The sequence below is a fragment of the Mytilus edulis genome, chromosome 10, assembly GCF_963676685.1.
Source record: "Mytilus edulis chromosome 10, xbMytEdul2.2, whole genome shotgun sequence".
Lineage (NCBI taxonomy): Eukaryota > Metazoa > Mollusca > Bivalvia > Mytilida > Mytilidae > Mytilus > Mytilus edulis.
The window spans coordinates 5,023,739-5,045,685 of NC_092353.1; the positions used below are offsets into that span (position 1 = coordinate 5,023,739).

The window sequence follows — 21,947 nt, forward strand, 5'->3', positions numbered from 1 at the left end:
GCTTTTCCGACCCATGTTACTCTTTTCCTGTATGACTGTTGCTTAAGAGTGGAGTAGCTACGACTGATTTTCCGCGATTTTTTTATCGGCGGGCTGAGGATCTACTGGAATGAATTCTTTCTTCTTGTTTATTTGCTTTTCAGTACAAAATATAATACCCTGTCTACATACAACAGCTTTTAGCTTACGATAATATTTGCTTTTCATTTATTTTTACTGCGTATTATTAAAAACATGTAATATGCTTATTTAAACGTTTAAACCCGCTGCATTTATATTTGCACCTGTCCTAATTTAAGAACCTGATGTTCAGTGCATGGTTGTCGTTTGTTGATGTGGTTTGTGTTTCTTGTTTCTCGTTTTTATATTGATTAATCCGTTGGTTTTCCCGTTTGAATGTTTTTTTCAATAGTCATTTTTGGGGGCCCCTTTATGACTTGCTGTTTGGTGTGTGCTCCCTGTTGAAGACCGTATTTTGACTTATAATAGTTTACTTGTACAAATTATGACTTTGATTGGGAGTTTTCATACCTTCTGATAAAAACAAATATTTAAATGATAAGATTAAAATCCTTGATGAAAAATAAATGATAATTAAGCATACATGTATTAAAAAATATAAATAAAAAACCAAATTATATTGTTTCTTTTTTGTAAATTCACATATCCTTATAAATGCACAATCTAAATTTTGAATTATGCAATCAAATTTATTATTACGAAGAATTGTTAATAATATAAAAAATCCGTATATATATATACATTGTTTTAACTTTATTTAATAAATATATATGTATCCTCTTTTCGATTCGTTTCGGTCCTTTTCGGTTCTTTTTGGCCCTTTTCGGTTCTTTTCGGTTCTTTTCTGTAAATCTTCGCTCTTTTCTGTAAATCGTTGGACCGTTTGAATACCTTTCCTTTTTTAATATTCCTCGGAGTTCAGTATTTTGTGATTTTACTCTTTTTCCATTCGTTCGATGTATTGGATCTTTCGATTTTAACAATGGACTGGACTTTTTGTTTTGAATTTTCCCTGGAGTTTGGTTGTTTGTTATGTTATGTTTTAGTCTATATGCTTTAACAAATAAGATATTACACAATGAATACATTAAGTGAAACAGGCACTGATTACCCTTCCGGAGCAGCCGAGTTCTCGTGTGTCTGGGTCAAGTATTGTAATTTCATTATCTTTAACTTTCAAAGTTTTAATTGACAATATTTTTATCTCCTTTTTCTTTTTACAATTGTGTCAATGTAGGAAATAACTTCAAGAATCATTTAATGAAAAAAAATTAACATGCTTTTGAAAAATGTAAGCGTAATAAGCATAATACTTACATATGGAAGTAGTTCTTCAAATGGTATAAAATAGGTTAGAGTCTCTGATTGACATTAAAGGAGGACGAAAGATACCAGAGAGACAGTCAAACTCATTAAGGTGATTACTTATAAAGATGATGACTTATCATGTGCGAAAACTCTTTGCAGCCAAATCATTTAACAAAATGTTTAATACGTAGACATTCTGCTCTCGGTGCAAAAAGCTTTACAGAACTTGTATAAACCAATTTGTGCAAAGTCTGAATCCAAAATATACCCCACAATATGATTCAAAACTAAATGTACGCTTTAATCGTTTTTTCCTTCTTTGCCTTCAAATAATGGTTTTTATATTATGTGTCTAACAGGCGTTGCTGATAGGTCGTATTATTCTGCTTTTATGGCAAGGAAATTCAGGTTACTAAGTATATCATCACTAAATCAATTTACTGACTTTATGTAAGTAGATTCTAAAATTACAAAACAATAACTGTAAAGTTTAGAGCAAGACAACTTTATTAATTAGTATAGCGCCTCAGATGAACGCTGGTATATGATGAGTCAGGAATTCAATAGATAATGTAGCATTGATTTCAAGTTTTGTGTGACAGATCAAGTGAAAATAAATATTTTCAATTACAAAGGATCTTTTTACTAATATTAACTTCAGTACTACTTTAACTATTGCATTGTTATGTGACTTATCTACTATTTGAATAACTGTGTATAGTGCTGTGTACATTGTTCCGTCAATTTATAGAAGTGACACAAATTTCACAGGTCTAATTCAAGATAGATAAAGAAAAATACGATAATAAATACTTCTATTAAAATCTCTTAGTGGAATGATATCAATACAGTTATGTAAGTTGACTTTATTTTCCTTTAACTGTCGTTTCTGAAATTAAATGAAAATCATAGCCTATGATAGAATTGAATATTACAGGAAATGAAAAAATATTGTTCCAAATGCAAGAAAAGTCAAATATCGAATGTTTGTAGGACTAATTAAGAGAGATAAATATAAACAAACAAACAAAAATTAGAATTGCAAGCAATAATATGTCAGTAACCGAAGACTTCAAATGGTCTTTAAACTCACTAGGTCATTGTGATATTGAGCGGTACATTTTAATATTTCTTGCGGACTTCAACTTATTCCTCAGACGTACCGCTTTAAGAGTAGTTAGTATAAGAAGTAGATCATAACTTCTGTGGATTTTGTAACGTTTAGTTATCATTGTTTTATCTTCATCTTCAAGAATTCAACAGATGCTTAACAAAGACAAATGATCGAATTAATGAGCAATATGCATAACATGACAAACAATTTAGTTCACAATATAACGAAGGTACATAGATATCATATCGGAATTATGATCAGCCTTTTGTTAGAGTAGTCACTGTATTGAATTATCAGACGTAAAAAAAATTAAAAAATCAATGATATAGATTCAAACATAGGATTCTGTTCAACAGAAATGCAAAAAAATGGTAAATTCAAAACGGGAAGTCCCTAATCAAAAGACAAAATCAAAAGCTTTAAAACTATTTGTGATGTTGGTTATACTTGACCAAAATATGCATCAAATTACTTTGTTATAGCGTGTGCACCTTACATTATTGTAGTACAAAAATCACTATATACCAAAAATAAATGTCTATGAATACAAAAATATCTTTCATTGCTGGATAGCGCATTTGTTTTTAAATTTAATCTGTACTTCTTTTTTTTTGTAGTGTGTTTTTTAATAATTTATTTTAAAGGAATAGTTGGTACGTAAAATTAAGATGAAATTCAAAGTTGTATTTCTTTCCGTTGGGCTTCGTTTATAGATACAGGGAGATGTGGTGTGAGTGCCAATGAGACAACTCTCCATCGAAATAACAATTTATAAACGTGAACCATTATAGGTCGTCAATGTACGGCCCTTCAACACGGAGCAATAAGCTATTAAGGGTTCCAAAAATACTAGTGTGAGATTACATAAACAAACGACAACTACTGTGCATCAGATTCCCAACTTAGTCTGTATTGAATTATAAGCCTATTACCTTTGATAACTATTTTATAACTTAAGGATGTACTTAGGTGAGGTTAGGTAAAAATTAAGAATTTAAGAAATTAAAAATTGATACTATAAGCTGGTAGAGCATCAATTAAGGATAAAGATAAGCTAAAAATATTGATAGGTCATAGACCTCCTTTTCGAGATATTTGAGATTTAAAATATGGCGGGAAAAGGCTGACTCGGACTTTTACCTTATATTTGCATTGGTATTATTCGGGTCTTAAAACAAAAGTAAGAAAATCAAGAATCTTCTAAAATTTTGGTAAATGACCTTTCATGAGCTATCAAGTCTTATACGAAAAAATAAATGGGTGTTATGGGGCAAAATATTTAACATTGTATGGTATGGAAAAACACCAATGAGTCCGAACATTTGACACAAATTCCAAAACCTCACCTAAGTACATCCTTAAAGGTATTCATATATATGTATTGCTATTTCCAAAAAAGTTAATCTCTGCTTATCATGTTTATTAATAGTTGTTTCCTTTTTCTGAAATTGATTAATTCTATGTTACAATGATTAAAAACTTCCATATCAAATATCATTAATCAAATAAATACCTTTCACTTGCAGGTTTAACATGTTTCAGTTGTAACGATATTACACATCCGAGATTTTGTGACTATGTAGAGACCTGTGAAGATGGGGAGGTAAAATATGTCTCCCATAAAAGAGGACGAAAGATACCACAGGGACAGTCAAACCCATAAATCGAAAATAAACTGTCAACACTATTACTATATACGAAAAAGACAAACAGACAACAATAGTACACAACATCGAAAACTAAAGACTAAGCAACACGAACCCCACTAATAACTGGGGGGATATCATGTGCTCCGGAAGGATACGCAATTCCTGCTCCACATATGGGACCCGTCTTGTTGCTCTTGTTATTACAAACTCGGTAAATAGTCTAATTCCGAAGGTCACATTCGTGAAAAGGTAAGGGGGTTGTTAAAGCTTAAGTTTAGAATAATTGCATCTGCTAGTCTACCGTGTACTTATTTCCAGTGCGATTAATTTGTCTTATTAAACAATTATCTCTGTTATTTATAAAGCCTGTTTTCTGCTCAAATTATTGTTAAAAATTTTATATTGCCAAGTAAACGACAGTCTTTTTTTGTATTGCTTTGCTAACAGAAACGAAAAAGAAGTTTACACACTGTCTATTTAAATAGTACAAACATTGTGTTTCCAATTTAATATGAATGTCTTCAATCTATCAATGTATGATATTACCAAATGGCCACGTATTTCTGATATTGAATTTGTATAACAAATAGAACATACATCTTTAAAGGAAAACTTTAGTTAAGCTATTTTACAGTGTTAAAAAATAGATGAGACCTTTTCCTTAAGTAGTAATATTGTGTTTTAATTCAATAGTATATTTTCTTTAGTATTGTAGCGTAACAAAATACTTGAAAACACCGGGCGAGGTCACCTACAATCTTGGTTGCGCTTCTAATACAGTAAGCATTTAATAGTTAAGTTGTTAAGATTTTGTAGAGTTAGCCTTAAATATATGAGCAGGCAAATATCATTGACAGGTTCATTAGATCAACCATTGAAGATAATTCTGGTCAATTAGGCTATTCATAGCGCAAGTGATATAAGTATATCTATATTGTGTATTTGCAAGTGCAGTCTAAAACTTCCAAGGCGTAATAATAATATCAAAGAGTTTTCAATATTATACTTGAAGTCAAGAATTTCAAAATACATATATTGATAATTTGATAATTTGTCAAAGGCTGTATTATATATTGAATAAATGTCCTTTGATTTTGTGAGTCTTTGTTTACTCCTTGGTTTTGATTGTTATTTTCATATAGATCATCCTACTTTGGCGTTTGTTTGTCTCCAGTATACATGACAAAGTTTTTATCTCTTACTGTTTTAGTTGTGCTTGACATATAGTTGTAGTTTTCATTTTTCATGTTTCTAAACTGTTTAAAGATTGTAAGCTAACAATATCTTATGTTTATTTATATTTTCATATTTCACTATATCAGAAAAAAACATTTAGTTATTAAGTACTAGTAATATGTAAATTTTTTAGAAAAAGGGCATATATACAAATTTATGAATCCTCAGGATTTAGCCGTCCAAAATTTATGAACTGCTCTGAAAGGATAAATAGTTGCTGCTGAACTAGAGTTACTTGTTGTATTTATCTCGACAAGTAAAATATAATTATAATATGTTTATACTAATAAATATAATGTAATACCGAGTTGGTGATCCGCCGCTGCAGATTTTTACGTAACTGTTAATCAGTACTGAGAGTTGTATTTGTACAAACGTTTAATGAGATGAATTCAATTGCGAATTGATAGCTCCCTTGTCAGCAGCGACCCTTATTTATGGGATAGAATAAGAACTTCTGCGAATTCATAAAATATTTCAAATGAGGTGTTACTATAATGTTTGTACATAAAACGGAAGGCTCACAATTGGAATATCAAAAGTATACACCCAACAAATGTCCTGTAAACATTTGAAGAGCATTGTAAGAACACTTTTAAACCTCGACAGGTCACTTACCTTACTAGACTTTATTACTTGACAAATATTCATTTTAGAGAAACTGTGTTCTTCTATTCTTCATGTTATTTTCGTCAACAGACTTGTACAAAAAGATCATTGGGACATGAGGAGTGCCATACATGTTGCTCAGTCAATGTATGTAATGATGCTGGTTGTGGAGAACCAGGCAAGTAGAATAAATAAACATATGATAACGTATTATGTTCTCACGAAACCTGTTCCTGGAATTTTATCTATCGGATGCGTCCGAGACCCAAAGATTAAAAAGATTACGTTCAAATATATAAATCGTTATCTTAATTTGTGAGTGTCAATAACAATTGCACTTTCAAAAGAAAACAGCCAAAACCTCAAGTTTCAGAGAAACCTGAAAGAGTTGCAACTAGTTTAAAGATACCCTATTCAGAATTTGTACAAGTCGTTCGAAAAAGGAAAAGTTTCAGTTGAATGCATTTTAAAGGACGGCCTGGTTTTATATCAATTTTCATTTAAGCAAGTTCAACTTTTAAATCATATATGACTGTCGTGATGTTTCGTAGACACGAGAGATTTAACTTTTATGATCTCACTTTTGAAAAATTTAAAACTAAATTTACGATTCTACAATTCACAATCATAAAAAGTGTAGACCACGAATTGAATGAAACAAAACTGAAAATACGCTGCCTTAATTAGCTAATTTTTCACCATTATTGTAAACATATTTAGGAATTACGCGCAACAGTGGCCCTATATGTTATAAGTGTTCAGGATTTTCCAGTATGACTGAGTGTAAAACAATTACCACGTGTCCATTAAATGAGGTAAGATATATACATGCACTGTTTGTTAGTTATTAAGCAATAAAATAAACCAAATAAAGGTTATCTACAATCTGTCAAACAAACATGAACTTGTAAAGATACAAAACTTAAAAAGTACTTTAAACTATCAACAGACGAATACGAAACTGCACAGGGAAATGTTGACCAATTTCAGCGTTTATCATTTTGATTAGCTTCATAGCAAAGGTGTAGTTTTTTTTAATTTCTAAATGCAATGTATTATAACTTATTCCTCTTATAGATTATACCTGCTGCGCAATGGGAAAACACTTGACAAACCCAATGCAAAAGATCAGTAACTCAACAACGTTTCTTTATCAAAGAGTCACAATGGAAGTCTTCAACACAAAAATGGTCACACTTCACTTCAAGTTCAACACTGCCAAAAGATAATTCTTAGGATATGGCCTAAAAGAGCATTCTATATTTTTATAAAAATGTATAATGTGTTGACAGTTTAAAATCATAGCTGTTATCTTTCTTTTAACTTATTTTGTAAAACTTTGTTTTGCTTCTATCCATTTTATCTTTTTACATAATGTTGATTTTCCTTTTTTGTCATTTACAATTTATATTTTAGCTTTGTATCATTGAATCTAATGACAGGAATGGTGAAATATATTTCAATAGTGGATGTCAGACAAAATATGTAAGTTATGGGGAACAATTTACTTAATATTAAATATACTTACGTTGAACCATTGTTTATCAGGAACGAATATAAAGTTCAATAGCTAATTACATAAAGTAAATCTCTAATTATCGTTATAATGGCTTGGACAGCTTTAGTGTGCTAATAACATGCATGTTTTAAAACATGCATGTTTTAATCACCAGGTAAAGATTAAGAATGCAAAGAATTGCATTTGCCAAAAACATCGATTTTTTTCAAATTGCCACTTTTCTATCAAAACTATGTTTACTTTAATTAACTTATAAATATTAGGCCTGTGACATGGTAGCAGGAACGGGTAACATTTTTGGGAAACGAGAGATAAACGGCTTAAGACCAGGCTACGGTAAAAGATGTTGTGCCGGAGATTTATGTAATACAGAATTTAGTATAGATTTGAAGACAACATCATCAGTCACGACAACAAAGACGACAACATCAGTCACAACAAAAAAGACATCCATAGAAGTCACAACACCAGAGACAACAGGTATTATGTATTTCGGGGTGGTGAATATCATGCTAACTTCATTGCCAGAAACCATAGGAGACACTAATCTAAAAGACATCTAATGATATTGGAACAATATAATGTATTTAAAGTTTTATTTGTAATTCTACTTTAAAAAGAGACGAAGACATCAAGAGAACAAGGGAACAATCATTAACGTGTAATTGACGGGACACAAAGTAAGCACATTGATATTGTTTCATGTTATTCAGATTTTTTCATGTTTAGTTTTATGCATCAGTTTAGTAAATTTTTCAAAACAAGCAGCTAACTTTATATTTTGTGCACTAAACTAGTTTTAGATAAAGAAGGAACATGAAACATATGTATTATATGAATGCCTATTTTATTTGTATATTTCTTTAGTCAAACGTCTCAATTGTGAGGATCATTCAACCTGTGGTTACCTGGTGAGTAAGCTTGGTGTTTGTGATGACCAGCATGGTATCGATATTTGTCCTGTATCCTGCGGAAGATGTATCCCCACGACGACAATGACGTCACAGTGTACAGATACATCCACTGAATGTGATTATCTAAACAGGACATTCAGCATTTGCCAGGATCCAGATACAGTGAAAAATTCCGGTTGTAAAAAGACATGTGATTACTGTGGTGAGTTTAAAATGAACAATCAGATTATTGTCGATGGCATTATTATTATGTAAAAACAATAATCTGATAGCGCGGGAATGTTAGCCTTATTCTCACGAAAAAAACAATAATCAGCTAGCTTGGGAAAAAGAGCAATATTCCTGAAACGCACTTTCCGCTATAACAATAATGCCTAACCACTTGATAATTGAAAGCTTGGTGACTATACTGTACACATCTATAGTAAAGTACTTCAAAGATAGGAACAGTTTAGTCTGCCTATTATCTTGACTCATATCTATAAATTGACAATGATGGTCGGTCGGGAACTTAACATTACGACAAAAAGAAAATCACTATTTCCTATTGCAAACTTTCAATTATATGAAGCAACAAACCAGTAGTGCCTGCAGATGGAATATATATATTGTCAAATTATAACAACATTCCAAAGCCTTTGTTTTCTAATATAATTTCCTTATGAAGGGCACTCCTTACAAAGAAGCTATATATAAACCAATGGTTTGCAGTAAAGAGCTGTATATATCCCTTTGAATGTAATCATACGATTGCCATTACAATTTTACCGTTAAGAAATGTCTGCATTACAGGTGACAATGTCCTAATTGTCGGAGCAGTATCGTCTTTAACTCGATTGTGACTACATAAAGTGAAAGTTATCGACGAATTTAATGTTTAAACTTGCCATAAACAACACGGCGGAGGTCACATGTGGGGCAGGATCTGATTACCCTTGGAAATGGTATCACCTTCAGTTTTTTGGTTGGGTTCGTGTTGCTGTAACTTGGCATTGCACAAGGTCATGTTTTTCTCTTGCTGTTTATGACGTCTTTACACTAAATCCATTGGATGTTGGATGTGTACGGATTGATAGTTTAGTCTTAGTTGCACGATTTTTTTATTAGTTGTTAGTTGCTTTGAACTAGCTGTCAGATAACTGCGAGTACTCTCAGATCTAATCATTGTGTCTTTTGGTGTCGGAATGTATAAGTACCAGGCCACGTCCACTTGTATTTTTGTCCATTTGATGAGTTAAGCCTTTTTCAACTGATTTTTATAGTTCGTTCTTATGTTGTACTGTTATACCACTGTCCCAGGTTAGGGGGGATCCCGCTAACATGTTTAACCCCGCCACATTATTTATGTATGTGCCTGTCCCAAGTCAGGAGCCTGTTATTCAGTGGTTGTCGTTTATTTATGTGTTACATATTTGTTTTTCGTTCATTTGTTTACATAAATAAGGCCGTTAGTTTTCTCGTTTGAATTGTTTTACATTATCTTATCGGGGCCTTTTATAGCTGACTATGCGGTATGGGCTTTGCTCATTGTTGAAGGCCGTACGGTGACCTATAGTTGTTTATGTGTGTGTCATTTTGGTCTTTTGTGGATAGTTGTCTCATTGGCAATCATACCACATCTTCTTTTTTATAGAAAGGCTGCTTTTTTCACGAAAGACTATATCTGCATCTGTAATAGCTACCCATAGACCTTATCTTTGTTTTTGAAAACTCCTGTCATAGACGTCTAGTGACTTTATCTTTGTAGACCGTTGTAAGGGATAATTGTAAACGGGACCGCTGTACAGATATCTGATGACTTGTTCTATGATCTGAAAATCACTACATAAGTGTGGAGATTTATTTTGTTCTCTAAACCGGTGTATAGATAACTGAGGACTTTATCGTAGTTCTGTACATCACTGTAAAAGATGTATGAAACTGTTACTGTAGATTGTTTAAGACCTTAAAATATTTCCGACGTGTATGTTTGACCTATGAGATTGAATGTCACTCTTATTTCTTTTTAAGGAATGTATCTCCCTCATGCAAAGCTCTGATTCCTTTCACGGATTTGGCTATACTTTTTGGACCTTTTGGATTATAGCTCTTCATCTTTGATATAAGCTTTGGATTTTAAATATTTTGGCCACGAGCATCACTGAAGAGACATGTATTGTCGAAATGCGCATCTGGTGCAGGCAAATTGGTACCGTTAATGTTATTATATCTTTTGCTGTTCTTCTGAAGACTTATCTATATTTTTCAGACCTTTGTGATACAAAGAACCCCTGTAATAATAATGGTGTATGTATAAAAGACGGTGATTGGTTCAAATGTAAATGTTTGTATAGTTATTACGGAAGTTACTGTGAACAGCAGAATTCAGGTATGATTTAGATTTTTTATCATTTACTCTAATCTTTCAAAGAATTTTAGATTTGAAAATTGACATTAACGTCGTTGGTGTCAAAGAAGTGGTTAAAGATAAAATTTCAAATGACAATGAAATAAATGAAGAATAACTAGATATCATTGAGATGGGAGCCATCTCTGTGGGCCCCGCTGTCAATAACGTGGGGTAAATAAGTTGTATGGATAATCTGATATGAAGCATTATTTGAAGTTATTACATAGTCTCATGTGTGATTTTGATCTAAGATTTTAAGTTAAAACTGATAAATATTCTCATCTTACTTTCATAGTATAATAGTGATATGACTGCATGATGTGAACTCATTGATAACTACTCTAAGGTGACTTCTGGATATATGGATTGATGTTTGAACAATATGTTTAAAGGTGCTGCCCAATTGATATTTGTCACATATTTTTAGAATCATGCCTTCAATATATTATGACCCACCAAGTATAAAGTATGAAATATTAATGGTTCTCGAGAGGTAGAGCGGACACAATTTGTTAAGAACAACGAACAGATGGACAGACCGACAGACTGATCTTAGACCTAGGATGCATACATTATGACACATTCTCTTGTGTTGGTTAATATATATGTTAAGTTGAAAATGTTTGTCAGGTATAAAGTATAAAATAATAACAGCTGTCCTCTCAAAATATAATGTGGATCAAATTTGTTAGCGATGGACAGACCAACAGACAGACAGACCTTTGACCTAGGAAGTGGTACATATATCATGACACACCCTCTGGTGTTGGTTAAAATAGATGTCAAGTATAATATTTGAAATCATAACGGTTTTCAAGATATAGAGCGGACACAATCTTCACCACAGGACACAGGGTTGTCAACTGAAACCAAAGTTTTTTTGACGTTGACCTTTGACCTAGGAAGTTGTACATACATCATGACACGCCCTCTGGTGGTGGTTAAAATGTATGACAAGTATATACTTTGAAATCATAATGATTATCTAGATATGGAGCGGACACGATCTTCACCACAGGACACAGGATTGTCAACTCGAAACCAAAGTTTTTGACCTTGACCTTTGACCTAGGAAGTTGTACATACATCATGACACACCCTCTGGTGGTTGTTAAAATGGATGTCAAGTATAAACTTTGAAATCATAATGGTTATCTAGATATGGAGCGGACACGATCTTCACCACAGGACACGGGGTTGTCAACTGAAACCAAAGTTTTTGACCTTGACCTTTGACCTAGGAAGTTGAACATACAACATGACACACCCTCTGGTGTTGGTTAATAATCATGTTAAGTATTAAGTATGAAATCATAACGGTTCTCTAGATATGGAGCGGACACGAAAGTGTTACGGACGGACAGACGGACGGACGGACGGACAGACGGACGGACGGACAGACTGATCACTATAGGGCGACCCGCCGTCGGCGGGGCCCTAATAAAAATTGTGGTATACAACTCATAAACCTGTAGAAAAAATTGAAATAATATTTTGCCATCATAGGAAAATGCAAACATCAAATACTGTTGGACATGCAATACCAAACCACGTAAATTGACAGAATCTCACCAATTTAACGTTAATTTTTTTTTCTTGAAATATCTCTAAAACTATAGCTGTAACTATAAAGAATCATGATTAGATTGTAAACAGCATTAGTCAACACGTATTTTATCGAGATATAGTTTCTGAAATGGTCCGGCTGACTTCGAGATAACGAGAGTCGACTGTATATCAATATCAAAACTTAATTATGAATAAACGTTTAACTTTACCATGTCTATAAAAAAAAAAAAAACGTTTTACGTATTTATAACAGTTTAATCAATAAAAGGGTAACCTTAGAAAGGACATGGATTTTAAAGTCTTGCATTCAGTTAGTCAACTGTTGCAACATAGGTATCAGGAAATATTACTGATACAAAAAATGATCAGTACATTAACAATAATACAAATACATATATCAATGTAAGCAGTGGCATTTGTCATTTTTTGTTTGTAAATCTTTATAGAAGAGAAAATATTTGAATTAATCTTCTTTTAACATTATAGATTCATATGGAACAATATTTCACCTGGCTTTTCTGGCGAGCTTTCATACTCCTCCTGCATATGCGCAGCTGTATATCATTACTAATCAAAATGGAACATGCATGATACGTATTCCGTACCTACATATAAACACATCAGTGCCTGTAACATTCGACAGTATAAGTGAATATCGCATAAACAGCAGCATTCTTATGACGACTCAGGGAATACAACATAAAGCCATAATTGTTAGTTGTGACGTTCCAGTATCAATATACGGAATGAATTATGCAAATGTAGTCACAGAGGGCTATCTTGGTATTCCCCAGAATGGACTTGGCAGCAAATATATAGTGTCATCTTTCTCTCACGATATGTCCGAGTTTGGAATTATTGCTCCTAGTAATGATACTGTTATTTCGATTAACTTAAGATTGAAGTCTGGTAACTTAAAGTATAATGGACACACATACCGTCCAGGTAATTTATTAAATATAACAATGTTCAAAGATGAAACATTTTATTTATCATCCACCAATGATCTGAGTGGTACAATAATTTCATCAACCAAACCTGTTGCTGTTGTGTCCGGAGTTAAATTAAGTTTCATGAACGACGAATACTCAAACCATATGACAGAAATGATTTTGCCCCACAAACATCTTGGCAGAAATTTTATAGTTCCTGTGTTGTATAATTCGCAATGCAATTATAGGATATTCGCGGACAGTCCCTCCAGTATAACGATCCAGCAGGGTAATAACACTAAATCTGATATCAAACATCTAACAGCAGGGCAGTATCTGGAGGTTACTAATTACAAACCAACAACCATCAGATCATCCACTGGTATCCTTGTTCAGCTATACTGTGACTCAAATGGTCTATCCTACGACTCTGTGATGGTAACTCTGCCTGCCGTACAGCATTTTAAAGCAGAATACCAGTTTGTAGTCGTTTCCGACTTTCCACCAGGTTACCAACCAAATAATTATTACATGACAGTTATCATACCAACAAATGCTGTCGTCGGACTTAAATATGACGGATATTTGTTGGTGTCTTTCATACAAAAGTCATCCATTGTTATGTCAGGACAAACGTATAGCATCTTGATTAAGGAGATATCGAGGAGTGGTTTACACACACTCACACAAGTGAATAACGTAACATTCGGATTAATTATAAATGGAAAGACAACACACCAGGGCTATGCGTACCCAGCAGGTTTCCAGTTTAATAATGGTGCTCCATAGCATCAAGTCATAACGTTTTTGTTGACCAGTCAGTGCTGAACTATTATTAAATCTTGTTTTAAATACTTCCTCACTTACGAATTTGAACTGTTTGCGGTATAACGACATCTTTACATCCTTCAAATCCATATGTGTAATTACTAAGTAATAAGCCATATGTAACCTAGTGGTAGTTTAAGACTTTTCCATTATATTTGCGATACTCAATGCTTCAAATGTGAACTGTTTGGTGAAATATATTGTATAAATATGCTCTATGAAGCATGTCTATTAATCTAAAACCCTACTGTATTCGCTCTGCAATTATAATTCGTTATACTTTAATCGCTTCAAACTACGTCCTCACCAAATCAGTTTCAAATTAAGTAGTGTTAGTCAAAACAATAAACATTTCTGCACAGTGTTTGACAATGTTTTATTATTTTAACTTATTGTTAAAATGAATAGTTGCATTTCAAAAGCAGGTTCAAGTTGTCTAGATGCTGCTGGTAATTAGCTTTATGTACGGCAGTGATAGCTATTCAAGCCTCCCTTTAAAAACTGCAAAATATACACAATATTTCTAAAACTAAATTATCGTGACAGTTTAAACAAAAAGCGGAAAATTTCAAGCGGACATTTTCAAGTCGAAATAAACTGACACGTTTGACTCTGATCTACAAAGACACCACATTCAGATTTGTTTGGCTAATTATGTTTGGCCTATCACAAAACGTATCATCTAGAATACCTTTACTGCCATTTTCTGAAAACGGATATTTGCACAAAAAAATGTATTCACAAAAGAATGTTGTGATTCATTGTAAGAATCTATATCTCAATCACGACCCATTCTTTCGTCCTTTGCTATCTGGTTAAATGTAAATTGTACCATCAATGTCATTGTCAGAATTTGAAACACTGAGTCTTAGAGAATTCTGCCCACCTGACAATATATCTAGCATCCTGAGAAATATTTTCACACCTTATATATGTTCAAACATATGTATTCGTTATCATAACAAATATATCATCATACAAAAATACACCATAATAATAGGTTTTGAAAACAAGTTGTACATATTTTAAATTGATCCGATATCACAATTGCTTTCCTAACCAAAAATAAAAGAACAACATTTTGTAAACATATGTCAGCACCAAAGTGCTGACTACCGAGTTAAAACCCCATTTTGAACTAACAACCATCCAGCAGTGGTATCGACCCAATGATAGTATAAACATAATGTGATACAGGCATTACCTTTGAAACGGGACGAAGTCCGTATGAATTATTTGTTTTAATTCAAACATCTTTAAAAATCAAAATCTGTTAAAAAAATACCACGAAAATATCGTAACGTTTCTGATTGTGGACCTGTTGTTAGGGATTTTAGTTGTGACGTTATTTAAGTTATGACTTCATTTTCAATGTAAACAATGAAACGCTATCATCAGGTAACTTTTTTTCATATCAAAGAATTATGAAAAATTAAATTGTTATTCTGCTCCTTCCTATATTTTGACTATACTGATAAGTTTCAAGACAAACGAGACTGGAAGAAAGATTTTTTTTAAGAACACGTGGTAGCCAACAATTTCAGTCCAGCAGTAAGGACTACTGTACTGATGATAACCTCGGGGACCAGCATTTTAAAGGCATACGAAACAAGGTTTTGGAGTTGCTGTTGAAGTACTTTTTTTAGTAGCTGTGTGAATAATAAAATTAACGGTACCAATTTTCTTGCACCAGATGCGCATTTCGACAATATATGTCTCTTCAGTGATGCTCGTGGCCAAAATATTTGAAATCCAAAGCTTATATAAAAGATGAAGAGCTATAATCCAAAAGGTCCAAAAAGTATAGCCAAATCCGTGAAAGGAATCAGAGCTTTGCATGAGGGAGATACATTCCTTAATTTATAATAATTTCTATCATTTTGTAACAGTAAATTTTAATAACACAAAAAATCCGTATTTTCATGCCAGTACCGAAGTACTGGCTACTGGGGTGGTGATACCCTCGGGGACTAATAGTCCACCAGCAGAGGCATCGACCCAGTGGTAGTAATAAAATTAACGGTATCAATTTTCTTGCACCAGATGCGCATTTCGACAATATATGTCTCTTCAGTGATGCTCGTGGCCAAAATATTTGAAATCCAAAGCTTATATAAAAGATGAAGAGCTATAATCCAAAAGGTCCAAAAAGTATAGCCAAATCCGTGAAAGGAATCAGAGCTTTGCATGAGGGAGATACATTCCTTAATTTATAATAATTTCTATCATTTTGTAACAGTAAATTTTAATAACACAAAAAATCCGTATTTTCATGCCAGTACCGAAGTACTGGCTACTGGGGTGGTGATACCCTCGGGGACTAATAGTCCACCAGCAGAGGCATCGACCCAGTGGTAGTAATAAAATTAACGGTACCAATTTTCTTGCACCAGATGCGCATTTCGACAATATATGTCTCTACAGTGATGCTCGTGGCCAAAATATTTGAAATCCAAAGCTTATATAAAAGATGAAGAGCTATAATCCAAAAGGTCCAAAAAGTATAGCCAAATCCGTGAAAGGAATCAGAGCTTTGCATGAGGGAGATACATTCCTTAATTTATAATAATTTCTATCATTTTGTAACAGTAAATTTTAATAACACAAAAAATCCGTATTTTCATGCCAGTACCGAAGTACTGGCTACTGGGGTGGTGATACCCTCGGGGACTAATAGTCCACCAGCAGAGGCATCGACCCAGTGGTAGTAATAAAATTAACGGTACCAATTTTCTTGCACCAGATGCGCATTTCGACAATATATGTCTCTTCAGTGATGCTCGTGGCCAAAATATTTGAAATCCAAAGCAAATAAAATATATATAGCACAATAATATTGAATACATTTCTACCATTTAATTCAAGTATAGTTTCACAGAATAGTTTTGTTCTGCTTACAAGTAACATGTAAAACCAATGGTTCGAAATGATAAAGTGTTACAGACGCCATCATCAATAATGTTTACACTGATGAAATATTTTTGACATAGATAACCATTGATCGTGGTCACAATTCTGATTTTTTCAGACCGAAAAATGGCTTCTGAAGTCAGGAATATGACAGCTGTTATCCGTTCGTTCCGTTGGGAAATATAGTCTAGGTTGGGCTTTTTTTGTCTGGTTTTGTGGACTTCCCCCTTTTATGAAAGTACCTTGGATTTCGGCATGTTTGTTTATGTTTTTTAATCAACCTATATTATTGTATAAACATTTATGATATCAAACAAGCATACCAGAGTTAGCGCACAATATGTGAAAATGTTAACAAAGTCATATTACTCTAGATTGAAACAAGCAAATATCAAGAAAATAGAAAGGGAGCTTACCTTGATCAAATCTTAACCCTTGAAAATTTTTCTCGCAAACATACCACAGTATATTTCGCAATATATTAAAACATATGCAATTGTCCATGAATTAAGTCCAATAACTATGGGATGATAAAATTAAAAATCGCCAAAATCAAAAGCTTCAGGTAGATTTCCTCTGTCAAATTCTTATATATTTTATTATTAGAATTTCGTAAGAATATATATATCTATATTATCATACGAAGTGCTGATAATTTAGGGAGACTGGAAAGACGGCTAGACTATGGTTTATTATTAAAAAAAAATCTCGGCTAAGAAGGTTGTTTAAACATTATATTGGCTGGATGCAAACGGTGCTCATAGCGGTCTACAAAATAAATATCACGTTTGTTACAGGAAAACTTGGTTCAAAAATGATATGTAGCAGTAAATACATGCAATATACATAGAAACGAACTATTTGATAACAACTGTTATATTCCTGACTTCATTTTTTGTACATAAATAAGGCCGTTAGTTTTCTCGTTTGAATTGTTTTACATTGTCATTTTGAAGCTTTTTATAGCTGACTATGCGGTATGGGCTTTGCTCATTATTGAAGGCCGTACGGTGACATATAGTTGTTACTTTCTGTGTCGTTTTGGACTGTTGTGGAGAGTTGTCTCATTGGTAATCATACCACATCTTCATTTTTTATATTTGTACAGAACGTAATCAAACATAAAACAATACAAGACGTAAAACAGCTAATAATTACAAACAGCATACAACCCTAAAAACGTCCATTTACATACATGCTGGAGTGTATCAGTATATCAGTGGATATCAAGTCAATTTGACATTCACGGTTAAAGACGATCTACCCACTTACGAATTATCAAATATCCCCTTGCTCCACATTGTTTTAAAGACATTTGAATTAAATTCAAATTCGATTTAAATCAAGTTACCAAATGAAGTTGGGTTTTGCTCATTGTTGAAGCCCGTACGTGGACCAATAATGTCTAACATCTAAGTCATTTGACCTCTGGTGTATAGTTGGTAATCATACCACACCTGCTTATTCTTATATCAGTTAAATGATATATATTGGTACATTTGACAATATTGGAATTCAGTACAGGCAAAAACAAATATGTACAAATACAGTATGTGTACCTTTATTAGTTATAATTAGCTTTTTTGTAGTTTGTTTTGTCACAGTGGCAGTTTATTTGAAAGGAGTCGCAGGTACGTTTGAATGTAAATGACGAGAACGCATGTTAAACTAATGAATTAAATACTTAGTTCAATTTCATTTTAGGGCTATAAGCTAAGAAATAAACAAAAAATTATAAAAGTGGAATATTTAAAGATTATAACATGCCCTTTTCCATTCTAAATAGCGTCTGGTCTAAAATACGCATAAATTATTGATGAATTATAACAAGTTTATGCATTGTCAACTTGTCTTTTTGGCTCTCATTAATTTGTTTATACGTTTTAGTATGTTAGATAAGAAATGTGTGAATTCAATTAATGATTCTCGTAAAATGGACGGCCAATTGCCCTTTAAATGACTGCAGTATTATCTTATAGTTTGTGATGATATAATTCAAATGAAATCAAATCCCTCTATTTCTATTCTCAATTCTAAATACATGTAATGTTTATCCAATTCAAATTTCTTCTTATATAGTGTCGCAGTGATACATTGTTTAAGAACTTGATAATCATAGACAAACACACAGATTTGTATTACTTGCAGGTTTAACATGCTTCAGTTGTGAAGGTATTACACATCCGAGATTTTGTGATTATGTAGAAGCCTGTGGTGATGGAGAGGTAAATTATGTACACCCCAACGGACAAATAAAAGACACTTGAATTTCTTGTGAAACACTAATTACACATCAATAAAATTAAGAATGAAAATGGGGAATGTGTCAAAACGACAACAACCCGACCATAGAACAGACAACAGCAGAGGTCACCAATAGGTCTTCAATGCGGCAAGAAACTCCCGCACACGGAGGCGACCTTCAGCTGGCTCTAAACAAATATCTATAATAGTACAGTGATAATGGACGCCATACTAAAATCCGAATTATACACAAGAAACTAAAATTGAAAATCATAAAAGACTAACAACGGACAGGCGCATAAATGCGGCGAGGTTAAACATGTTTTTTTTATATCTCAACCCTCCCCCTATACCTCTAGCCAATGAAAAAAAGTAAACGCATAACAATACGCACTGTAAAAAATTCAGTTCAAGAGAAGTCCGAGTCCGATGTCAGAAGAGGTAACAAAAGAAAATAAACAAAATGACATTAATACATAAATAACAACAGACTACTAGCAGTTACTGACATGCCAACTCCAGACCACAATTAAACTGACTGAAAGATTATGTCTTTATCATATAAATATCAGGCATAATCCCTCCCGTTAGGGGTTTAGTATTATACCATCATAAAATATAAATGAGAAGAACATAACCCGTGTCATGCCAACAACTGGTTTTTAAATAAATGTGTTTAATTCCGATGCAAAGACCCTATTGGTGAATCAATATTAAAGCCAAAATATGCAATCTTTAATGATCTGACAACAATATCGTAACTATATCCTTTCATTATAGGTCTGTGTACAGGTTTTGTTAGCTTTCGAGGTGAATACTGACATTTTTGTGCTTTGTAAAGAATATTACCATAAAAGACTGGATGTGAAATACCTGAACGTATAAGAAGTCTGCATGTTGACGTTTCTTTACGAAGGATGTCCTTGTACCGATGATAAAATTTAGTAAATGTTTCGACTAGTTTGTGATATCGAAAACCCTGGTGTAATAATTTTTCAGTAATACATAAACTCTGCTTTTCTTTTAGAAAAAAAAAATAATTGTTTAACTGACGTGGTTGAATTAAATTAAATAGCAATTCTCATTGATTAACTTATCATTAAAACATTCAATTGATATGGTGTCTGTTTATATACTCTAACAATTTAGTTACATTTTTTTTATTTCAGTATTGTAGCTTTATGAAATACTCGAAGACATCAGGTGGGACCATCTACAATCTAGGATGTGATTCTAATACTGTGAGCTTCAATTTATCTTTGAAATGTAAATTAATTGTTGGTTGAAATATATTTTTTTAATTCATTCTATCATCATTATTTTCCATATTAACATTAACGTAAGGCAAAACAAAAACGTACCGTACAAAAAGCCGATGATATAACAATGAACAGTTGATAACATTAGTTCTTATAGAAAATGTTTTGTTGTTCTCGCCAAGTTTATTTCCAGAGAAAGATATCGTTGGTGATGCTCATAAACATGAAATGGATGGCGGGATTCCTGAAGATGACCGCGGTAGTAAGTTGTTTTAACAGTTAACCTAGTCAAGGTGGCTTAATCATTTCTTTCGTAAACACTTTCACTTTGCATTTAGATGGAATGTTGCTACATAAAAGTTCAAGGTATTCAATGGAAATTATTATAGGAGTATGCTCAGCAAAACTGTGATGATACTCCGCATTTGGAAGATGTTTGATAAAGTATAAACAAAAAGTAAACATACATAGGCAGATAAATAACAAACATTTGATGCATGTGAAAGAACTGTAATCTATATTATTTTTGGTAAACAGACATGTACGAAGAGGAGATCTTTGGAACATGAAGAATGTCATAAATGTTGTACGCATAATGTATGTAATGATGCTGGTTGTGGGGAACAAGGTTTGTAATCTGATATATTAATGTAACTATGATTTCGCACAAAATCCTAATAAGAATCAAAATCGATTGTATCTGAAAAGAACAGCTGAACATGTCTATGTTTGATGAAACCTGATAAATATACACCCGTTGTTATCAGATACAGTTTATTGGTATAGTAAAATGTTACAAAACAATAACAGACAATACACGAATTTAGTCAAAATAATGTATGTAGTCATGACAATCTGATTTATACCTGATTGTCCTGACAACAAGATTCTCTGTTATGTTTTCTATAAATCAAGGGTTTATATACAGAAATCGAAATGTTTGTGATTAACGAGTTTATTGCATACATTTTGATGTTCAATTCCCCTGTTTGAATGCTAGATTGTAAAATTTAAAAAACAATTAATACGTCTGACAAGTGTTTCGACAGTTTAAGAAGTAATTAGTGGCCCTAGAATCAAAACATTAGGAGCTTAAATCAATATTCTAGATAAGGAGCATCGAAAACAATAATGTTCAACAAGTCAGGTATAAAATCTTGCCTAGGCCGACAATGCGTAGGAAATAAATCATTAGTGTTTCGAATAACATGAACAATAAAAAGTTTATGAACCGTCGTTTAATAAAACTATAAGACATTCAAAATAAGCTAACATGAAAATATGTGGAAAATTCAAAATGTCAATTGAATTTTTTTTTAAATCGTCTAAAAAAATGCATGAAATATTTGACACTGAAACAAACAAACACAAATCAGTCAAATATAAACAAACGTTTTCTCTGCTTCATATGTTTCAATTCACTGTTTTAAATCTAGATGTTCTAAA

The 21,947-nt window shown here is 32.7% G+C and overlaps 1 protein-coding gene across 3 annotated transcripts; it reads left to right on the forward strand.

The window, feature by feature from the left end:
• The first annotated feature begins 2,958 nt into the window (after positions 1 to 2,958).
• LOC139493191 (IgGFc-binding protein-like) lies at positions 2,959 to 14,114 on the forward strand. 3 transcript variants are annotated; one of them, XM_071281383.1, is made up of 10 exons: positions 2,959 to 3,096; positions 3,970 to 4,046; positions 4,800 to 4,871; positions 6,028 to 6,115; positions 6,658 to 6,752; positions 7,354 to 7,422; positions 7,720 to 7,936; positions 8,324 to 8,572; positions 10,619 to 10,738; positions 12,815 to 14,114. In XM_071281383.1, exons 5-10 carry the CDS (start codon positions 6,711 to 6,713, stop codon positions 14,047 to 14,049), a joined length of 1,932 nt encoding a protein of 643 aa, XP_071137484.1. In that variant the 5' UTR covers positions 2,959 to 3,096; positions 3,970 to 4,046; positions 4,800 to 4,871; positions 6,028 to 6,115; positions 6,658 to 6,710; the 3' UTR covers positions 14,050 to 14,114. The 3 variants fall into 3 exon arrangements, with proteins under 3 accessions (XP_071137484.1, XP_071137483.1, XP_071137485.1); XM_071281382.1 differs by having other exon boundaries at positions 6,028 to 6,752; XM_071281384.1 differs by lacking the exons at positions 2,959 to 3,096; positions 3,970 to 4,046; positions 4,800 to 4,871; positions 6,028 to 6,115; positions 6,658 to 6,752 and adding an exon at positions 6,762 to 6,959.
• Positions 14,115 to 21,947: the final 7,833 nt, after the last annotated feature.